Source organism: Hyperolius riggenbachi, chromosome 3, assembly GCF_040937935.1.
Source record: "Hyperolius riggenbachi isolate aHypRig1 chromosome 3, aHypRig1.pri, whole genome shotgun sequence".
Taxonomy (NCBI): domain Eukaryota; kingdom Metazoa; phylum Chordata; class Amphibia; order Anura; family Hyperoliidae; genus Hyperolius; species Hyperolius riggenbachi.
The window spans coordinates 33,323,091-33,343,838 of NC_090648.1; the positions used below are offsets into that span (position 1 = coordinate 33,323,091).

Genomic DNA, 20,748 nt, shown 5'->3' on the forward strand with positions numbered 1-20,748 from the left:
GTCTCTATATCCAAGGATGGTCTCCACATGTAAGGCTGTCTCCAACAATGACCCCAGGGCTTCTGCAGACCTCCCAGACCCCAAGAATTTATTTAGTCTGTTATCTCTTTAGAAAAGGATCCGGATATCAACCGGATCACTAACTGATGAAAAACGGGAGGCAAACGAAACGGATCTGGACCGGATCCGGAGTGCAACCGTACGCATCCGGTCCGGATGCGCACGGAACGGATCCGGACATCCGTTCCGTTTTTTGCAAAAACGCAAGTGTGAACGGGGCCTATTTCTTTCAATTAATCATAGTAAATAGTCACGTCGCTCACCAGTGTTTTCATAAAACAGTAAAAATTGAAACGAATTCAGAAAACAGATTTTTATAATGAAGAATAGTAAATTGTCACGTTAATCACCAGAGTATTAATAAAACAATGTAAAGTAACATGAAGTTATAAATTAGACTTTTAAAAGTTCTATATTGTAGGCATGTTTTGTAGCAGTATACACAGCGTACCATTAACAGTCAAAGTATGGAAACAGTCATAACATGATATAACGGTTTCAAATTAATAATTTTGATCAATCAACATATATTGTTTCTTCATGGTACTTGTATAGAAATAGTTTATGTCAGCATATTTTTTAATCTTCTATTTTTACATGTTGTACATTGGCTTAGAATTCGCCATCACAATTTGTATACAACGTAACATGTTACCGATCAGCAAATAGTGTTTTGCAAGTCAAAGTGTTGTGCAAAACTGTAATCATTCATTGAGATTGCAATGCTTAAAGGGATACTGTAAGGGGGTCGGGGGAAAATGAGTTGAACTTATGCGGGGTTTCTAATGGTCCCCCACAGATATCCTGTGCCCGCGCAGCCAGCCACTCACCGATGCTCCGGCCCCGCCTCCGGTTCACTTCTGGAATTTAAGACTTTAAAGTCTGAAAACCACTGCGCCTGCGTTGCCATGTCCTCGCTTCCCCTGATGTCACCAGGAGCGCGTGGCGCAGGAACAGACCATACTGGGCCTGCGCAGTACGCTCCTGGTGTCATCAGCGGGCGAGAGGACACGGCAACGCAGGCGCAGTGGTTTTCAGACTTTAAAGTCTGAAATTCCAGAAGTGAACGGGAGGCGGGGCCGGAGCATTAGGGAGTGGCTGCGCGGGCACAGGATGTCTGTGGGGGACCATTAGAAGCCCCGGGTAACTTCAACTCATTTTCCCCCGACCCCGTACAGTATCCCTTTAAAGCAGTGTATTGCATCCAAAAATAATTGTAACACTTAGTTTAGTACCGTTGCAAATGCAACTTAAATAATGCATTCATGATCATTGAGCTAAATGCAATGTTGGTTTGGTATTTAATGGTAACAAGTGTCAATAAAAGTTAATTTCATAATATAACACTTGTTGTGATTGTCATGTACAAAACTGCTTGTCTTACAGTTTCTTAGTGTATTATGTGTATTATAGTGGCTCAGAGACAAAGTAGTCCTGCATGCACAAAATTCTGCCTGTTCAATTAGTCAATGGACAGTTCTCAAATCAGATTTGGTTATCATTTAGTTTAACAACTTCAATTCTCTGTGAAGTTTCAATTCTGCGGGAATTAATCAAGCCTTGTTCACTTCCTCTTTTACAGCCTTAGCATTTTCAGACAGCATTGAGTGTTCATGGGAGTTCAGTCTGTGCAGGAGCTGCAGGAGCTGTTACTACATAGAGATGTTAGAGGCTGACGGCAGTAGTCTTGAGGATGGTTGTTCAATTAATGTCCCAATGCGTATAGATTAATTTGGATATAAGTACATCACTGTGGTATGTTTTTAACCCTCCTTGCGGTTTATTAAAATCCGTCAGGGGGCAGCACAGCTGTTTTTTTTTTCTATATCATGTAGCGAGACAAGGTCTCGCTACATGATAGCCGCTCAGAATGGGATCTCCTGGAGGGCTTCCCCATGGCGACGGGCGGGATGACGTCGCCGACGCCCTCGACGTCGTGACGTCAAAGAGGACTCCGATCCACCCCTCAGCGCTGCCTGGCACTGATTGGCCAGGCAGCGCACGGGGTCTGGGGGGGGCGGCTGCAGCGCGATGGATAGCGGCGGATCGGCGGGGAGAGGCGGCGATCGGATTGCACACACAGGGAGTGCTAGCTGCGTGTAGCAAAAAAAAAATTATGCAAATCGGCCCAGCGGGGCCTGAGCGGTGCCTTCCGGTGGCATAGCCCGAGCTCAGCTCGGGCTTACCACCAGGAAGGTTAATCAACACGGCTGCTGTGATTGAATGCCCTTAAAAAATAAAGCAATTCTATATAAGGTGTTAGCACCGAGGTTTACAGCTGCCTACATTTGTATGTATTAGCTCAAAAAAGTGTACAGCAGGGTGTGTAGTTTTGTACAGACAGCCAATAACTCACGCACAATGTGGTTGTGATGAAAATGGCATACTTACTTTCCTGACTGTATCTCGAATACAAGTATTATGACCAAAATTTGCTTAATTTTCCAATAATTTAATCCAACTCTACATTTAGAGCCACCCCTCTTAGGTACTCCCAAAAAGTTCTGTGTTGGTACTGCCCAACAATTCGTTGCAATTTTTCGTCACAATCTTTGTATTGGCGTTTTTTGTGTGGTGCAGATTCTCCCCTCAAAAACTGAGCATATTGTAAGTCTCTCCATTTCTGCACCTTCAGTATACCATCAACGTAACGCCATATGCTCGAGTGTTCCATGTCGAGCTCCGATCGCAGGCGACGATGAGCTGCTTCCACGTTATTGTTTGTGCGGTCCAAGCCTGTCAGAGTGCGTTCATATACCGACCACAGGGAGGGAGGAAAGTTCGGTTTACGAAGGCGTCTCCCACAGATTCCAATGTATACTCGACTGAACCAGCTGAGTATTGGCCGGATTTCCTCTTTGAGGTCATATTTGATGGCATCCACTGCCGCCTCCAAATCTGGAGGTGGGACAAATGCCAGAGCTGCTATCATGCGAGCATGAATAGCAAACTCTGGGTCCGAAGAATACCTCGGACAAAGTCCCCGGTTGTCCAATTGTTTTTTTATATTCCGCGTCAAATGAAAGAAACAACCATTAATGCGGCAGGAGGGGAAGACTGCTTTGAATGCATTAATAGCTCCAACTTCATAGTCCGTGGAATAATACTCAGGGTTCAGCTTAGGCCACAATTGGTGGATAGCTTCAAACATTTTTTTGTATGTCGCTTGACTTTTGTTTGGCAGCAAGCAGTACAGCAGAGGGAGAACATAGTCTTCCCTTTTTCCCACCAGTGCAAAAACTTGCTGGAATAATTGGAGAGCAATTTTAAAAGTTCCATCCCCGTACAAATATTTGACATGTTCTATCCAAGCAGCGTTTGCACTGTTGCCAAAAATCAGAATTCTATGTTCGTCATTAGGTCCAGAGTCATAAAGGAGAAATGGCACAGTCTCTAGGTCTGACACAGAGTAAAATCTGTATTTATCTGGTATGATGAGGTCAGCTAGAGACTTTGGACCACAAGGTTGTGACATAACTCGTTTCCTAACATTCTGGACCAAATGACGTAAACAGTCCCTCGGCGGTAAAGAATCTACAACTGCCGGTTCAACATTCTTAAGGGCCAAATTAATGATTGTGGAAGGGCCACCCTTTGAGCATATTGCTTTTTCCTTGATGGTACACCTAACGCGAGATACCTCCACCAGGGCCACATTTTGTCCATGGTTGTGTTTGCGAAGTATACCAACAACTTTCCCAGTGCCTACATCAGTGTGTACACGTCCCAAGCAAGGAGGATCCTTGTTTTTTCTAGTGCATCTCCAGAAATCCACTTGACCGTCATGACTCCTCCTGTCAAAGACATACAGGTAGCCATCGTGGTCTAGTTTGGGTTTTCCTTTGTTGCTAGTGATGGTCGTAATCTGTCCAGATGCGGCCTGTAACAAAGTACGTGTTCAGTAAGTATGAAATTATTGCGTTATCTCTACTTTCATGTAATTCTCAAACACTTATCTTGTTCATGTTACATACCAGAAGTTGATTCAGAAAGCAAACATCGAGATCCAAAATTATGTTAATCAAATTACCGATGTTTTTTTTGTACTGCATAATAAGAAGTACATTTTCTAAAGGCTGGGGTTCCGTAATAATTTTTTTGTCAAAAGACAAGGTAGTGACATGGGCAGTGATTTTAGTACTTTGTTTCAAATCAAAAAAACCTCAGTTCATGTACCATATATACTTGTGTGAACATACAAGAGAAAAATTTCCCAGCTATCTTGTAATTATTGTTAATATTTTTATTTTCCCAGATTACATTGCGGAGAAACCATTTGCTGTAATGATTCAGCTATATTTATTTAACAGTGCAGGCATAGGGTAGCTTGCCTTATATGAGAAGACTTCATAGATGACAGTGATCTTTTTTATATATTATATTATTATATCATAGCAAAGCCTTACATAGTATCTATTCTCTTTTGTTTGCACGTTTGAGGAAAAGCCAGATAGGCTTTCATATATGTACAGTGGGTTGCAAAAGTATTCGGCCCCCTTGAAATTTTCCACATTTTGTCATATTACTGCCACAAACATGAATCAATTTTATTGGAATTCCACGTGAAAGACCAACACAAAGTGGTGTACACACGAGAAGTGGAACGAAAATCATACATGATTCCAATTATTTTTTACAAATAAATAACTGCAAAGTGGTGTGTGCATAATTATTCGGCCCCCTTTGATCTGAGTGCAGTCAGTTGCCTATAGACATTTCCTGATGAGTGCTAATGACTAAATATAGTGCACCTGTATGTAATCTAATGTCAGTACAAATACAGCTGCTCTGTGAGGGCCTCAGAGGTTGTCTAAGAGAATATTGGGAGCAACAACACCGTGAAGTCCAAAGAACACACAAGACAGGTCAGGGATCAAGTTATTGAGAAATTTAAAGCAGGCTTAGGCTACAAAAAGATATCCAAAGCCTTGAACATCCCACGGAGCACTGTTCAAGCGATCATTCAGAAATGGAAGGAGTATGGCACAACTGTAAACCTACCAAGACAAGGCCATCCACCTAAACTCACAGGCTGAACAAGGAGAACGCTGATCAGAAATGCAGTCAAGAGGCCCATGGTGACTCTGGACGAGCTGCAGAGATCTACAGCTCAGGTGGGAGACTGTCCATAGGACAACTATTAGTCATGCACTGTACAAAGTTGGCCTTTATGGAAGAGTGGCAAGAATAAAGGCATTGTTAACAGAAAGCATAAGAAGTCTCGTTTGCAGTTTGCCATAAGCCATGTGGGGGACACAGCAAACATGTGGAAGAAGGTGCTCTGGTCAGATGAGACCAAAATAGAACTTTTTGGCCAAAATGCAAAACGCTATGTGTGGCAGAAAACTAACACTGCACATCACTCTGAACACACCATCCCCACTGTGTAATATGGTGGTGGCAGCATCATGCTTGGGGGGGTGCATCTCTTCAGCAGGGACAGGGAAGCTGGTCAGAGTTGATGGGAAGATGGATGGAGCCAAATACAGGGCAAACTTGGAAGAAAACCTCTTGGAGACTGCAAAAGACTTGAGACTGGGGCGGAGGTTCACCTTCCAGCAGGACAATGCCCCTAAACATAAAGCCAGGGCAACAATGGAATGGTTTAAAACAAAACATATCTATGTGTTAGAATGGCCCAGTCAAAGTCCAGATCTAAATCCAATCGGGAATCTGTAGCAAGATCTGAAAACTGCTGTTCACAAACGCTGTCCATCTGATCTGACTGAGCTGGAGCTGTTTTGCAAAGAAGAATGGGCAAAGATTTCAGTCTCTAGATGTGCAAAGCTGGTAGAGACATACCCTAAAAGACTGGCAGCTGTAATTGCAGCAAAAGGTGGTTCTACAAAGTATTGACTCAGGGGGCCGAATAATTACGCACACCCCATTTTGCAGTTATTTATTTGTAAAAAAATGTTTGGAATGATGTATGATTTTCGATCCACTTCTCACGTGTACACCACTTTGTATTGGTCTTTCATGTGGAATTCCAATAAAATTGATGCATGTTTGTGGCAGTAATGTGACAAAATGTGGAAAACTTCAAGGGGGCCGAATACTTTTGCAACCCACTGTATTAATGTTTTAAGTAAATTTTTTGGGCATCAATAATCATCGAAGTGGCGACATATTTCTCAGTCAATCTTGACCTAGTATTCATGTACATGTTTAATTGTAAAAATAGTTCAAAACTATGATAACAACCACATGTTTTACCAAATAACTTACCACATATGTTTCCCAAAAAATAGTGGTATGCAGCTGCCACTGAAAGTAGGCAGTATAAATCTTACCCAACCTATAAGTCTTTCAATATTCCTTCTCCTAAGAACTCATTTTTATAATTGTATTCATCTGTATAAGATTATTTGAATGGGATAGAAACAACACTTCTGTGTTGATTCATCAACTTTCTAAATATATGTACATATTTAGTCGGTTGTTACTTTTAGTTTGTGTATAATGTATTCCTCCTAATCGAAGGGCCAGCTACATAGTAGTGAAACTAAAAAGTTTAAAACTTACGTATGGCTTTTTGTATTTGAAATGAGCACATCTTTTATTTCTATTCGTGTACAAAATGCAAAATAATGATTAACCTAATTTCCTTTTACATAACTTTAGTGGTATAATTGACACATGACCTACATGAATTTTAAGTAATGACATGTACAAATTAATCAGTTCTTTGAAACATTGTCTTCAGTTCTCTGCAGTTTACAGTACTTTTCGGTACTGATGGTTTAATTTATTTGCATGTAAGTCACATTCACAAACACCATTTTTGTAACACCAGTTTGTCTACCTGGCCCAAACCATTTGATAATTTGGTACGTAAATCAGCGTACATACATAAAAGAAGAAATTTATATATGTATAGATATAACTAACATCCTTCCCCTCAGATGCAATCACCTCGTAAAGCAAGTAATGACCTGCTTAAAGGGACTCCAAGCTCTACTAAAAAATGAAAATTGTACTCACCCGGGGCTTTCTCCAGTCCAGTGCTGATCGGGAGGTCCCACGACGGCGTCCTGGCTCCTCTCCTAGTCCCCGCTCCAGAATGGCTGCCCGGCGGTAGCCCGGCGACACTCGGCCGAGTGTCTGGCTCCTTCTTCCACGTATGACGCGGCTGACGCCACCACTCCGGCCGCCTTGCGTCATCACGGCGGCCGGCGTGGTGACGTCAGCCGCGTCATACGCGGAAGAAGGAGCCAGACACTCGGCCAAGTGTCTCCGGGGTACCGCCGGGCAGCCATTCCGGAGCAGAGACTAGCAGAGGAGCCAGGACACCGTCGTGGGACCTCCCGATCAGCACTGGGCTGGAGAAAGCCCCGGGTGAGTACAATTTTCATTTTTTAGTTGAGCTCAGTATTATGATCAGGAGACTGTTGACCTCACCACTGATATAGAACCACTCCAGCGCAGAGTCTAAGTGACCACGGGTCTTCACCGACACCCCCCTAATGGAGATGCCGGAACACCCCCCTAATGGGGATGCCGCGCTTCGCTGCCTAGTGCCCACCAGGTTGCGCCAGAGGAAGCTCCACAGTGGTTCGGAGAACAGGAGGATACTACTGAGTGAAGGACTGGGGTGAAGAGACGTATTCCACAGTACAAGCCAAGGGTCAGGGCAGGCAGAGTTCAAGAATGGTCGGGGTCACAAGCCAAGGGTCAGGACAGGCTGAGTTCAAGGATGATCGATGTCACAAGCCGAAGGTCGGGGCAGGCGGAGTTCAAGGATAGTCGAGTACACAGGCCGGGTCACAACAGGAGATCAGAGATAAATATATCAGGGTATCACACTAGGAACACTAGCCAAACTGCCAGAACAAGCAGCACTGCAGTGAAGGACAGTGCTGCTTAAATACTGGTGGCAATTGAATCTGGTGCCAGAATTAACGCCTGCGCATGCGCAGTGCGCCGCGCCAAGCGCGCGCACCACCCTGCGCGAGCGCAGTGCGCAGCGCCGCGTGCGCGCACACAGCTCCGCGCTGCGCGCGCAACATCGTGCGCCATCTTGACTTGAAAGGGACTACAAGACTCAGCGTCCCTCCGCGCGCACGCGTAGAGACCCCTGCCTGGAAGCGTTGAGGGTCACGGACCCGGTGAGTATGACATTGCCCCCCCCCTAATGGCAACCTCCGGGTGCCCTCAGGTCTTGGTTTCTGTGGGAATCTTTGATGGAACTGCCTAATCAATCTCGGAGCGTGAATATTCCTGCCCGGTTCCCAAGAGTTCTCCTCCATACCAAAACCCTTCCACTTAATTAAATACTGAATGGAATTCCTAATCCTCCTGCTATCCAGGATCTTCTCTACCTCAAATTCCTCCACACCCTCTACAAGAACTGGAGCAGGAGGGCAAGGGCAACGTCCAGGAAATTTACTAACCTCCACTTTCTTTAAACAGGAGACATGGAATACTGGGTGCACCCGTAAGGACCTTGGCAATGACAACTTAAAGGCTACTGGATTCACCTGCTTCAGAATAGAAAAAGGTCCAATAAATTTTGGCCCAAGCTTCTTGGATGGACATCGAAGCTTTAAATTAACTGTAGAGAGCCAGACCTGATCTCCTGGTACAAGACTTGGCCCCTGCTTTCTGTGTCTGTCGGCGAATCTCTTTCCCTTCTCTTGGGATTCTTTCAGAATTCTTTGTACTTTAAAGAAGTTGTCGGTGATGGAAGATATTCTCTCCTGGACTCCTGGAACCTTAGATTCCGACTTGAAACCTAACAGAAATGAAGGATGGAATCCATAATTCACAAAAAATGGAGATTGGTTGGTGGAGGCATGGATTGTGTTATTAAAAGCAAATTCTGCAGTGGCCAGGAGTGAAGACCAGTCTTCTTGTGAAGCAGATGAAAAACATCGGAGGTACTGTTCAAGGGTCTGGTTTGTTCGTTCTGTTTGACCGTTAGTTTGCGGATGATAGCCTGATGATAATGAAGTGTGAATATTCAGTCTGTTGCACAACTCCTGCCAAAACTTAGAGGTGAACTGGACTCCTCGATCTGAAACAATGTCTCTAGGTAATCCGTGGAGTTTAACTACTTCTTTCAAAAAAATTTCCGCAGTTTCTGCAGCCGTGGGCAGTCCCCTAAGAGGGAAGAAGTGTGCCATTTTGGAGAATCGGTCGACTACCACCAAGATAGTCGTGAAACCCTTGGAAGGCGGAAGTTCTACTATGAAGTCCATGGCTATGTTCTCCCAGGGCCGTTCTGGAATGGGCAGCGGGTTCAACAGACCCCAGGGCTTGGTGCGGGAACTCTTGGACCGGGCACAGGTCTCGCAAGTCTCCACAAAATGATAGCAGTCCTTGGTCATCTCAGGCCACCAAAAAGTTCTTTGTAATAACTCGAGTGTCTTCGCCATTCCAAAATGGCCTGCTAGCTTATCATCATGACAGGCCTGAAGGACAGAAAGTCGTGACCTGGGAGGAACAAAGATCTTTTCCTGGTAATAGTAGAGACCATCCTTGAGCAGCAAATCGAGGGAGGTGTCAAGAAGAGCGGATTCCTGTTGGATAGAAGTGAGTAGACTTGATTGAAGAAGTAAGAAGTGTTGTGATGATAAGATATTCTCCGGAATTGAGCTGGGAACAGTCTCAGAATGGAACATACGTGACAGAGCGTCCGGTTTTGTATTCTTAGAGCCAGGGCGGTAAGTTAAGTGGAAGTTAAACCTTGAGAAAAACAGGGACCATCTGGCTTGTCGAGGCTTCAATCTCTTGGCTGAACGGAGATATTCGAGGTTTTTATGATCTGTGAAAATGAGGATAGGATGTTCTGCTCCCTCCAATAAGTAACGCCATTCCTCCAGGGTGGCTTTGATAGCAAGGAGTTCTCGATCCGCCACATCATAGTTCCTTTCGGCAGGGTTAAGTTTCCGCGAGAAGAATGCAATAGGATGGAGAAGGTCTTTAGGATCGAATCGTTGTGACAAGATGGCTCCAATAGCAATCTCTGAGGCGTCCACCTCCAGGATGAAAGGCTTAGAAGGTTCCGCATGTCTCAGAACAGGCGCCGAAGTGAAGCAGGTCTTCAACCTTTCAAAGGCCTCTTGGGCTTCGGAAGTCCAGTGGAAAGTCTGCCGGGTACTGGTTAATTGTGTGATGGGGGCCACTAAAGAGAAATTCTTGATAAATCTTCTATAGAAGTTGGAGAAACCAATAAACCTCTGTACAGCCTTTCTATCAGAAGGGACGGGCCAATCCAGAATGGCAGAGACTTTCTGTGGATCCATTTCTAGACCGCCAGGTGAAATCTTCAACCCCAGAAACTGGATAGACCTCCTTTCGAATTCGCACTTTTCAGGCTTAGCGTAAAGGCCGTGAGTCCTAAGACGAGACAGCACTTTCTTGACATGAGCCCGATGTTCCTCCAGGGAAGAGGAAAAGACTAGTATATCGTCCAAGTACACCACCATGAAATCATCAATGAAATCACGAAAGATATCGTTCACGAAGTGCTGGAATGTGGCGGGGGCATTACATAGGCCGAAAGGCATCACTAGATACTCGAAATGCCCGAACCTAGAACGGAAAGCTGTCTTCCACTCGTCTCCTTCTCGAATACGGACCAGGTTATAAGCTCCACGGAGATCCAGTTTGGAGAATATCCTGGCAGTACGGAGTCTTTGGAATAGGTCTGACATGAGAGGCAATGGATACCGATTCTTAATTGTAATCTTGTTTAGTTCCCTATAGTCTATGCATGGACGAAGGGAACCGTCCTTCTTCTCCACGAAAAAGATTCCTGCCCCGGCAGGTGAAGTGGATGGGCGAATGAAGCCCTTTTTGAGATTTTCATCAATGTAGTCCTTCAATACTTGGGATTCTGGCTCAGATAGTTGATAAGTCCTTCCAAAGGGAATGGAGGCACCTGGCTGGAGATCAACAGGGCAGTCATAGATGCGATGAGGGGGTAAGGCGTCAGCCCCTGACTTGTCGAAGACATCCAAGAAGTCATGATAGGCCGAGGGAACAGAGTCCTTCTTCTTGGAATCTAAGCAGAAAAGGATTCCGGCCCGAGGGAAACAACTGCGGAGACAATAATCTGAACGGAAAGACACTTCACCCGTACTCCAATCAATGGTTGGGTTGTGCATCTTCAACCAGGGCATGCCCAGAATGATCGGGAAGAGTGGAGAAGGGAGCAAATCAAAACAGAGGTATTCGTGATGTTCTTCTTGAATGGTGATCATCAAGGGGAAAGTCTCTGACGTAATAGGACCGGAGTTGATGGAAGATCCATCAGCCAGCTGGATGGTGAGTGGAACCCCCTTACAGCGGGTTGGAAGCTGAAGTTGTGAGGCCAGGTTGATGTCGAAGAAGCAGGAGCAGGCTCCGGAGTCGATGATAGCCTTGACTCTAACGGTCTCTCCTCTGGGGCCCTGAAACGAGAGGGTAAGAGGGATATGAGAGACTGCCAGTAGTTGGGTAGTACTGTTCTTGCAGCAAGGTCGGTCAGGCTTACCCGAAGGCCTGACTGGACAATTCAACCGGAAGTGGCCCGGGGCTCCACAGTAGAGGCACAGATTGGCAGATCTTCTGCGTTGTCTCTCCTCCTGAGAGATGGCAGGTCGAGCCAACCCCAGTTGCATAGGCTCAGGAACATCCGATGCGGCAGAAGAAACAGGAAAGCTAGGAGTAGCGGAAGCTTCGGCCATAGAAGGGACCCATATGGGACGAGAAGGGCCTGCTCTTTCCAACCGTCTTTCTCTTAGTCGCCGGTCAATCTGGACAGACAAACGAATGAGGTCCTTTAAAGTATCTGGGACTCCAACTCTGGCTAGTTCATCCTTCAGCACATCAGATAGGCCTTGTCTGAACTGAAACTTAAGCGCTGACTCATTCCAAGAGGTGTCTCCTGACCAGCGACGGAAATCGGTGACATATTCCTCCACTGGCCTCTTTCCCTGACGTAAGGCTTGGAGAGCAGTCTCTGCAGATGCCCCTCTTCCGGGGTCGTCATACAGTTCCGCCATGGCATCAAAGAAGGCAGTGACACTGGTTAAGGCTGGATCGCTCTGTTCAACCATCCGGAGGGCCCAGGCTTGAGGTTCGCCTTGCAGAAGGGAGATGATGGCTCCGACCTTGATCCCTTCACTGGAGAAGGTTCGGGGTAGTAAGGTGAAATGGAGGCGACAAGCGCTCTGGAACAGCCGGAATTTAGATCGGTCCCCTGAAAACCGATCAGGTAGTGGTAATCTGGGCTCTGGTGTAGCGGTAGCTGCTCCTTCCACAGCAATAGGCACAATGTTGACTGCAGGAACTTGAGCTGCCGCTGGGGCTGCGGGAGCAGGAGCGGAAGCAGGAGCTGGAATAACCGGCTGATTCCTAAGAAATTCCCGGATCTCGGAGTTCTCCTTTTGGACCTCTGCGACTGAAAGTGTTAGCTGGGAGACCATTTCACATAATAGGTCCATCTGTGTTCGTCCTCCACTAGTATCCATGATGGCTGCTTGTTACTGTTATGATCAGGAGACTGTTGACCTCACCACTGATATAGAACCACTCCAGCGCAGAGTCTAAGTGACCACGGGTCTTCACCGACACCCCCCTAATGGAGATGCCGGAACACCCCCCTAATGGGGATGCCGCGCTTCGCTGCCTAGTGCCCACCAGGTTGCGCCAGAGGAAGCTCCACAGTGGTTCGGAGAACAGGAGGATACTACTGAGTGAAGGACTGGGGTGAAGAGACGTATTCCACAGTACAAGCCAAGGGTCAGGGCAGGCAGAGTTCAAGAATGGTCGGGGTCACAAGCCAAGGGTCAGGACAGGCTGAGTTCAAGGATGATCGATGTCACAAGCCGAAGGTCGGGGCAGGCGGAGTTCAAGGATAGTCGAGTACACAGGCCGGGTCACAACAGGAGATCAGAGATAAATATATCAGGGTATCACACTAGGAACACTAGCCAAACTGCCAGAACAAGCAGCACTGCAGTGAAGGACAGTGCTGCTTAAATACTGGTGGCAATTGAATCTGGCGCCAGAATTAACGCCTGCGCATGCGCAGTGCGCCGCGCCGAGCGCGCGCACCACCCTGCGCGAGCGCAGTGCGCAGCGCCGCGTGCGCGCACACAGCTCCGCGCTGCGCGCGCAACATCGTGCGCCATCTTGACTTGAAAGGGACTACAAGACTCAGCGTCCCTCCGCGCGCACGCGTAGAGACCCCTGCCTGGAAGCGTTGAGGGTCACGGACCCGGTGAGTATGACACTCAGTGTCCCTTTAATGTGGGTACAAATTTCCACACTCACATCTTAAAAACCAAACAGAGGAAGTTTGCCCACAGAAAACAGCCCGTGAAATTTTTGTCTGAAAAAGTAGGTTTGGTTAATCCTGCTTTTCCATGTTGACGTGTGTAATTAATAAATGTTACCTCTGGTTTAAAAAACTAGTTGAATACCAGACATTCAACCATTAGTATAGTAAAAATCTTCTGTACACAACTGTAAAAATAGTATTTCATTGTGGCCATTGTCTTTGCATTTAAAAATACAACCTATGGTGCCCACACTGACAGTATCTTTTGTAGATTTTAACACTGATGGTTACCATTTCTGAAGACACTTGTTCCAGAGATGTATCTTATGCTGTCTTTATTCAATAACTCTTCCTGCTTGGGATGGTACACACTGTTGTAGTCCACATGCTTTTTTTTTTTTTTTTTTAAAAGGCACAATCCAAGGACAAGTTGTGGGTGTTGGAGTGGCAGATATCTGTTGAATGAACATTGTGCAAGTATAAGTAAGGGTTGTAAATCAGTTTTCTTCAGCATAAAATATTTTCAGATATGTATATTATGTAATGTTAGTGGTATTGGAACACTTATAAATGTTTCAAATTATGGTAAACTGTAACAAAGTGTAGCGAGGAAACAGATTTCTGATTATGTGGTGATCTGCAGAATCACCAATAATACAAATATAGAAGCACAAGGCGTATGCAAGTAGCAACTTAAAGAGACACTGAAGCGAAAAAAAATGATGATATTATGATTTGTATGTGTAGTACAGCTAAGAAATAAAACATTAAGATCAGATATATCAGTCTAATTGTTTCCAGTACAGGAAGAGTTAAGAAACTCCAGTTGTTATCTCTATGCAAAAAAGCCATTAAGCTCTACGACTTTCAAATTCGTGGAGAGGGCTGTTATCTGACTTTTATTATCTCAACTGTAAGGGAACTAATTACTTTTTCTCTGCCAGAGGAGAGGTCATTAGTTCAGACTGCTCTGAAATAATCATTTTGAATGCTGAGTGTTGTGTAATCTGCACATATTAGAGGATGATGCAATGTGAGAAAAAACACTGTATACCTGAAAATAAAAATATGAGGATATTTTCTTTGCTGCTAATCTTCTAGTAATTATTCATAGTACACAACCAATTCACTATATCATATATTTTTTTTCGCTTCAGTGTCTCTTTAAATACTCAGGGTGTAATGATTGGTGCAACAGTAAATTGCTGATAGGAGATCAGCCGTTACCTCACCAGTGGCGAGGGCCCACTGGTGAGAGTGAGAGTAGTCAGACAGATCAGGTAGGCAACAGACGGGCAGACAAAGTACAAAATCGGCAGGCAGATTCAGAGAGAAGTTCAGGCAAAAGGTCGGCAACAAGATCAGATAGGCAACGGTACAGAATCGAAAGGCAGAGATCTAGGTAAGTATCCAGGCAGAGGGTCGGCAACAGATCAGATGGGTAAGGTACAGAATCAGGAGGCAGAGAGAGTAATCAGAGGTCACAGGCAAAGAGTCATACACAAAATATCAATACAATGAATATAATCCTAGTCTAAGTGTGTAATTCCCGGGTTCCTGCCGGATCAATGCACACAAGGATCTATCTAGGTCTGAGCGCTAACACTGAGTATTTGCAACAGCAGACAGCGAGCTACTGACAGCTCGCTGTCTTTATGCAAGGCAGGGAACCCCAGGCCCGCCCAGACCAACTGGTTTGGAGGGTAGAATAGTCACTGGTTAGGAGGGTAGAGCAGTTTCCGGTTCAAAACACCTTGACAGGGCATCGGCCTTGATATTCTTGCTCCCTGGTTTGAACGTGATGATAAATCTGAATCTAGAGAAAAACAGGGACCAGCTAGCCTGTCGGGGGGTGAGTCTCTTAGCCCCCTCAATATACTCTAAGTTTCTGTGATCCGTATATACAGTAATGACATGCTCTGTACCCTCCAACCAGTGACACCATTCTTCAAAAGCTAGCTTAATGGCCAGGAGCTCCCGATTTCCTATGTCATAATTTTTCTGCGCAGGAGAGAACTTGCGGGAGAAAAAGGCACAAGGATGTAACTTGAATGAATATAATCCTAGTCTAAGTGTGTAATCCCTGGGTTCCTGCTGGATCAATGCACACAAGGATCAATCTAGGTCTGAGCGCTAACACTGAGTATTCGCAACAGCAGACAGCGAGCTACTGACAGCTCGCTGTCTTTATGCAAGGCAGGGAACCTCAGGCCCACCCCGACCAACCTAGCCAATCAGCGCTGTGGAGTGCTGATCGTGATGTCAGCCGACCCTCAGGTCAGCTGACGCGTCTCCGTGCGCGTAAAGGTCCCGCCGCTGGCCGCGCGCATAGCTCTGACACTATGCGCCGGCGACAGGCCAGCGCGCGGCGTCCTATTAGGTTGAGCGGCGGGGATAGTGGCGGTCCAGCTACTTCCCGCCGCTCGTTACATAAACCCAATCAGTAGTTTTTATACTTTCCAAATCTTCATGTCGATTGCTAGTATAAGCTTTAAAGAGGAACTCCAGTGAAAATAATGTAATAAAAAAAGTGCTTCATTTTTACAATAATTATGTATAAATGATTTAGTCAGTGTTTGCTCATTGGTAAATATTTCCTCTCCCCGATTTACATTCTGACATTTATTACATGGTGACATTTTTACTGTGGGCAGGTTATGTAGCTGCTCCTAGCTGTTTTGGCCGTTGGAGACAGCTGTAAACAGCTATTTCCTGTCTGTGAACCTTGTTACATTGTAACAAACTGCCAAAAGTACCGCGGTCCCAGAGCTTCTTGTGGGAGGGGTTTCAGCACAAAATCAGTCATACAGCGCCCCCTGATGGTCTGTTTGTGAAAAGCAATATATTTCTCATGTAAAAGGGGGTATCAGCTACTGATTGGGATAAAGTTCAATTCTTGGTTGGAGTTTCTCTTTAAGGGTTCCTTGCACATTGTAAATAACTTTTATATATTTTCTCATGTTTTTTCAAATGCAATGGCTTTGGCATGTGTAATATATAGTTAATTTTGTGGAAGTCACTTTTGTCAAAATCAAGGAATAATTGTATAGTACATAGTCAGCCAATGTACAATTCAATCTTAGTTATTTGCAGTATTTTCCAAAGTTGTAGTTCTTCAATGCTGTATAAGGAATTAGTAGTACTGGCAACTATGTAACTTTATTTTTTACAGGAAAATGCATATGTGCCTGGCATGGATAGGTGTGTCTACATGTTGATTACTTATCTTCATTGTTATTTTGTTACGATATCGCTTACTTGTGTTCCAAAAGTAAATGTGTGTGTTAAAGTGCTACAGAATAATATGAAAACATAAAATATAAATGCTACTACTTACTTCAAATTTTACGGTAATTTAGGTTAGGGAGGTACGCAGTTCCTTAGTGTAGACAGTACAATTTTCTTGTGTAATAGATAGTCGAGTACTCTGTAAATGATCAAACAAGATAATAATGTAATAAACTTAATTTGTCATATTTGATGTACACAGAACTGCTTTAAAATTGATGAATTACTTGGCATTCACGTCATATGTGTAGAAAACATAGAGTAGAGGCGTACTCACCTCTCAGAAGGCCAGATTGGTATCAGGTCGAACCCTCAGTTTTTGGAACACTTTTAAGGACTGCAGCGATTGCTCTGTGGACGGCGTGCGGGTAGGTACCGCTTGGGCGATGGGATGAGCTGTGGAGGACAGGAGGATAGCATTACACATTAATCCTTCTTTGTCAGCCACCTGTCAGGAGGGAAACAAAGGCAAAAGGTGCACTCACCTCTCAGAAGCCCGGATTGGCGTCAGGTCGAACCCTCAGTTTTTGGAACACTTTTAAGGACTGCTGCGATCGCTCTGTGGGCGGCGTGCGGGTAGGTACTGCTTGGACGATGGGATGAGCTGTGGAGGACAGGAGGATAGCATCACACATTAATCCTTCTTTCCTTATGCCTCCATGGCAGCACATTGGGTAGTGGCTCCGCCCCACTACTCCATTGGACTAGTGAATATTTAAATAGAATTAAGAGGTGCTAGTTGTCTTTTACTCTTGTCCTCACCTCAAAAAGACCTTCCTGCGTTTGCTGCAGAAGTTTTTCTTTTATCACCTACCTCTCTGTTTCTTGCAGTCGCCACACAATTGCCTCCCTGTGTGAACCTCCCCATAAACAGTCTATAAATTGGACTATCTGGGGCGTCCCCTGTTCTGCTGGTCTTATGGGGACTTTTTGTCAGTATTTATATGGCTGATTACTGGCTTATACTGGCACTGAGTAATGTGCCTTACCTTATTTAGACTCTAAATGAGTTTATCTGGCCGCGCTAGTGTCCTTTTTCCTGCTTTCCTCCTTTTTAAAAGCCTTCCCTGTGTCTATTAGCTCAGACTAGCTTCTGTGCAGTCTGAGCACTGTGATGTCAGGGGGAGGTTCCCTGTCACTCCTTCCAGGCTGGGGGCGGCTTCCTCCTATTCAGTGTGTATCTCTTTCATGCTGGAGCTCTGTTATGCGTCCCAGCGTGGTTACTGCACTTCCGCTCCGCCCCCAAGTCCTCCTACAGGAAGAATGTTGATTTTAAACAGCCAGAGCGGCGTTTTCATTGCATAGTAGAGATGGGAAGTTCGGATCTTTTCAATGAACCGGATGATTCGAATCGGTTCATTGAAAAGATCCAGATCTTTTTTACAAGGTAAGCATTTGGGAGTGAAATGACTAGCAGGACAGGAGAAGGGGAGGGGGGTGGACACGCAGAGAAGGGGAGAAGATGGACAGAGGGCAGGGAGTGGACAGAGAAGGGAGGAGGGACGAGCAGAGAGCAGAAATGTTTGTTTGCACACAATACCCACATGCTGCAATCATATGCTTTACATACATTTCACCTATATGTTCATCTGTATACTTTGAAAGCAAACGTCTCACAGTGAAAGAAAGCATTCCCCAAAGCATTCCCAGAAGTGAAGTGCAGCTGTTTAGAGCAGTGCAAGAGGATCATATTGCGCTGCAATCACAGTGCCTGCAAAGTTACTGAGCTGTGCTGAGCTGAGCCAAAAGCTTCCAATTTGTTCATCACTGTGCACAACTACGGAACAGTAGTTTATAATGAGCAGCACATTACAGCCAGTATGTGTGCTCTACACATATCTGGCAGTGGCACCCATGTCCCCTCTCTCTCATCTACCTGTGGCTTTGCAAGGCTGCCACCCCTTCAACAGAGCGATCCAGCTCTGCTCTGCTTCCAGGGCCCCGCTGAGAGGGGGCGTGTCGCTCCTGGCCCCGCCCCTTTTGCGGTCCGAATCACTCATTTTGATGATTCGGATTATTCGACTCACAAAATAGATTCGGATCAAAGATCCGAATCGTTCATGATCCGGACAACACTAGTAGAGATGGGAAGTTTGGATCTTTTCAATGATTCGGATGATTCGATCGGATCATTGAAAAGATCCGGATCTTTGATCTGAATCTTGGATCATTTTACTAGGGAAGTATTGGGGGGGGGGGGGGGGGCAGGGGGGTGTGAAATAACTAGCAGGACAGGATTTTCCCTGCAGTGGACACACAGAGAAGGGGAGGGGTGTGGACACACAGAGAAGGGGAGAAGATGGGCAGAGGGCAGGGAGTGGACAGAGAAGGGAGGAGGGACGAGCGGAGAGCAAAAATGTTTGTTTGCACACAATACCCACATGCTGCAGTCATATGCTTTACATATATTTCACCTATATGTTCATCTGTATACACTTTGGATGCAAACGTCGCACAGTGAAAGAAAGCATTCCCCAAAGCATTCCCAGAAGTGAAGTGCAGCTGTTTAGAGCAGTGCAGGAGGATCATATTGCACAGCAATCACAGTGCCTGCCCTGTCCTAGCCCAGCACGCTGTCTACAAAGTTACTGAGCTGTGCTGAGCCAAAAGTTTGCAATTTGTTCACTGCACAACTACGGAACAGACAGCCTATAATGAGCAGCACATTATAGCCAGTATGTGTGCTCTACACATATCTGGCAGTGGTACTGATGTCCCCTCTCTCTCATCTACCTGCTGTCCCTGCAAGGCTGCCTCCCCTCCAACTGAGCGATCCATCTCTGCTCTGCTTCCAGGACCCAGCTGCCTGCTGAGAGGGGGCGTGTCGCTCCTGGCCCCGCCCCCTTTGCAATCCGAATCACTCATTTTGATGATTCGGATGATTCGACTCACAAAAGAGATTCGGATCAAAGATCCGAATCGTTCATGATCCAGACAACACTATTGCATAGGGCTGGTTACAGGTCCTGCTGCTGCTGCGAATTGCTGTGTATGGAGACTCCTGCAAACACCTATATTGGTTTCTCTTCTTCTAGGAAAAAAGTAAGTCATTTTTTCTTTAGGCATGTTCTTTGTATGGCTATTTTACTTTGCTTTATGTTTTCCTAAAGGCATATACCTCCTTTTCCCTATACCTACCTATCTATTCTCTTTTCTTTGCCTCTCAGCTGTGATTTGTCGGCTGCTACTATGGACACCTATGCGCCTTACAAAGTCCTCCAAAACATTGATAGGTGTAACAAGGTGTCAGCGAAAGCACTAACATCTGATTAAGTGGAGATCTGCAGTATCACCACTATAGCAGATAATCACTATCTTACTGATAGTAGATCAGCGGAAGGCTCACTAACCAGGCGCGGAGCTAGGGGGGGTCGGGGTAGGACAAGTGCCCCGGGGCGCCTGGTCCCCAAGGGCGCCCAGCTGAGCTTCAGGGTTTTTTTTTTTTTGCGGGGGGGGGGGGGGGGTGAGGGGAGCAGCGCAGAGAAGAGGGAGAGCTGTGCGGACGGTGGGGAAGGGGGGCCATCTCCCCCCTCCTTCCCTCACCTTAGGTGCTCTTGCTCTCCCCTCCAATGTCCGGGTGGCTGGCAGCGGCGGGCGGAACTCACCTCCGTCTCGCTCCAGCGCCGGCCGGAAGTTCGGGTGCGCAGTCGCTGCTCTGGTCTGGACCAGACCAGAGTAGTGGCAGATCTATCCGGCGCTGCGACGAGACGGAGGTAAGTTCCGCCCGCTGCTGCCAGCCACCCGGACATTGGAGGGGAGAGCGAGGGAGGGAGAGCAGCTCTTCCTCTTCTCTGCGCTGCTCCCCTCCTGCTGGGGAGGGGGACACCTGACCTGGCTACCTACTCTGGGCACATATACCCCTAACTACATATACTGGGCATATACCCCTGGCTACCTACTCTGGGCACATATACCCCTGGCTACCTACTCTGGGCACATATACCCCTGGCTACCTACTCTGGGCACATATACCCCTGCCTACATATACTGGGCACATATACCCCTAACTACATATACTGGGCATATACCCCTGGCTACCTACTCTGGGCACATATACCCCTGGCTACCTACTCTGGGCACATATACCCCTGGCTACCTACTCTGGGCACATATACCCCTGCCTACATATA

At 46.1% G+C, this 20,748-nt stretch overlaps 1 protein-coding gene across 3 annotated transcripts; it reads right to left on the reverse strand.

Moving 5' to 3' along the window:
* Nucleotides 1–1,155: 1,155 nt before the first annotated feature.
* LOC137562533 (uncharacterized) lies at nucleotides 1,156–17,821 on the reverse strand. 3 transcript variants are annotated; one of them, XM_068273961.1, is made up of 6 exons: nucleotides 17,608–17,821; nucleotides 17,104–17,222; nucleotides 16,896–17,014; nucleotides 16,668–16,757; nucleotides 13,622–13,785; nucleotides 1,156–3,940 (listed from the first exon to the last, which is right to left on the reverse strand). In XM_068273961.1, exons 5-6 carry the CDS (start codon nucleotides 13,622–13,624, stop codon nucleotides 2,513–2,515), a joined length of 1,431 nt encoding a protein of 476 aa, XP_068130062.1. In that variant the 5' UTR covers nucleotides 13,625–13,785; nucleotides 16,668–16,757; nucleotides 16,896–17,014; nucleotides 17,104–17,222; nucleotides 17,608–17,821; the 3' UTR covers nucleotides 1,156–2,512. The 3 variants fall into 3 exon arrangements, with proteins under 3 accessions (XP_068130062.1, XP_068130064.1, XP_068130063.1); XM_068273963.1 differs by lacking the exon at nucleotides 17,104–17,222; XM_068273962.1 differs by lacking the exon at nucleotides 16,896–17,014.
* Between the last annotated feature and the right edge of the window lie 2,927 nt (nucleotides 17,822–20,748).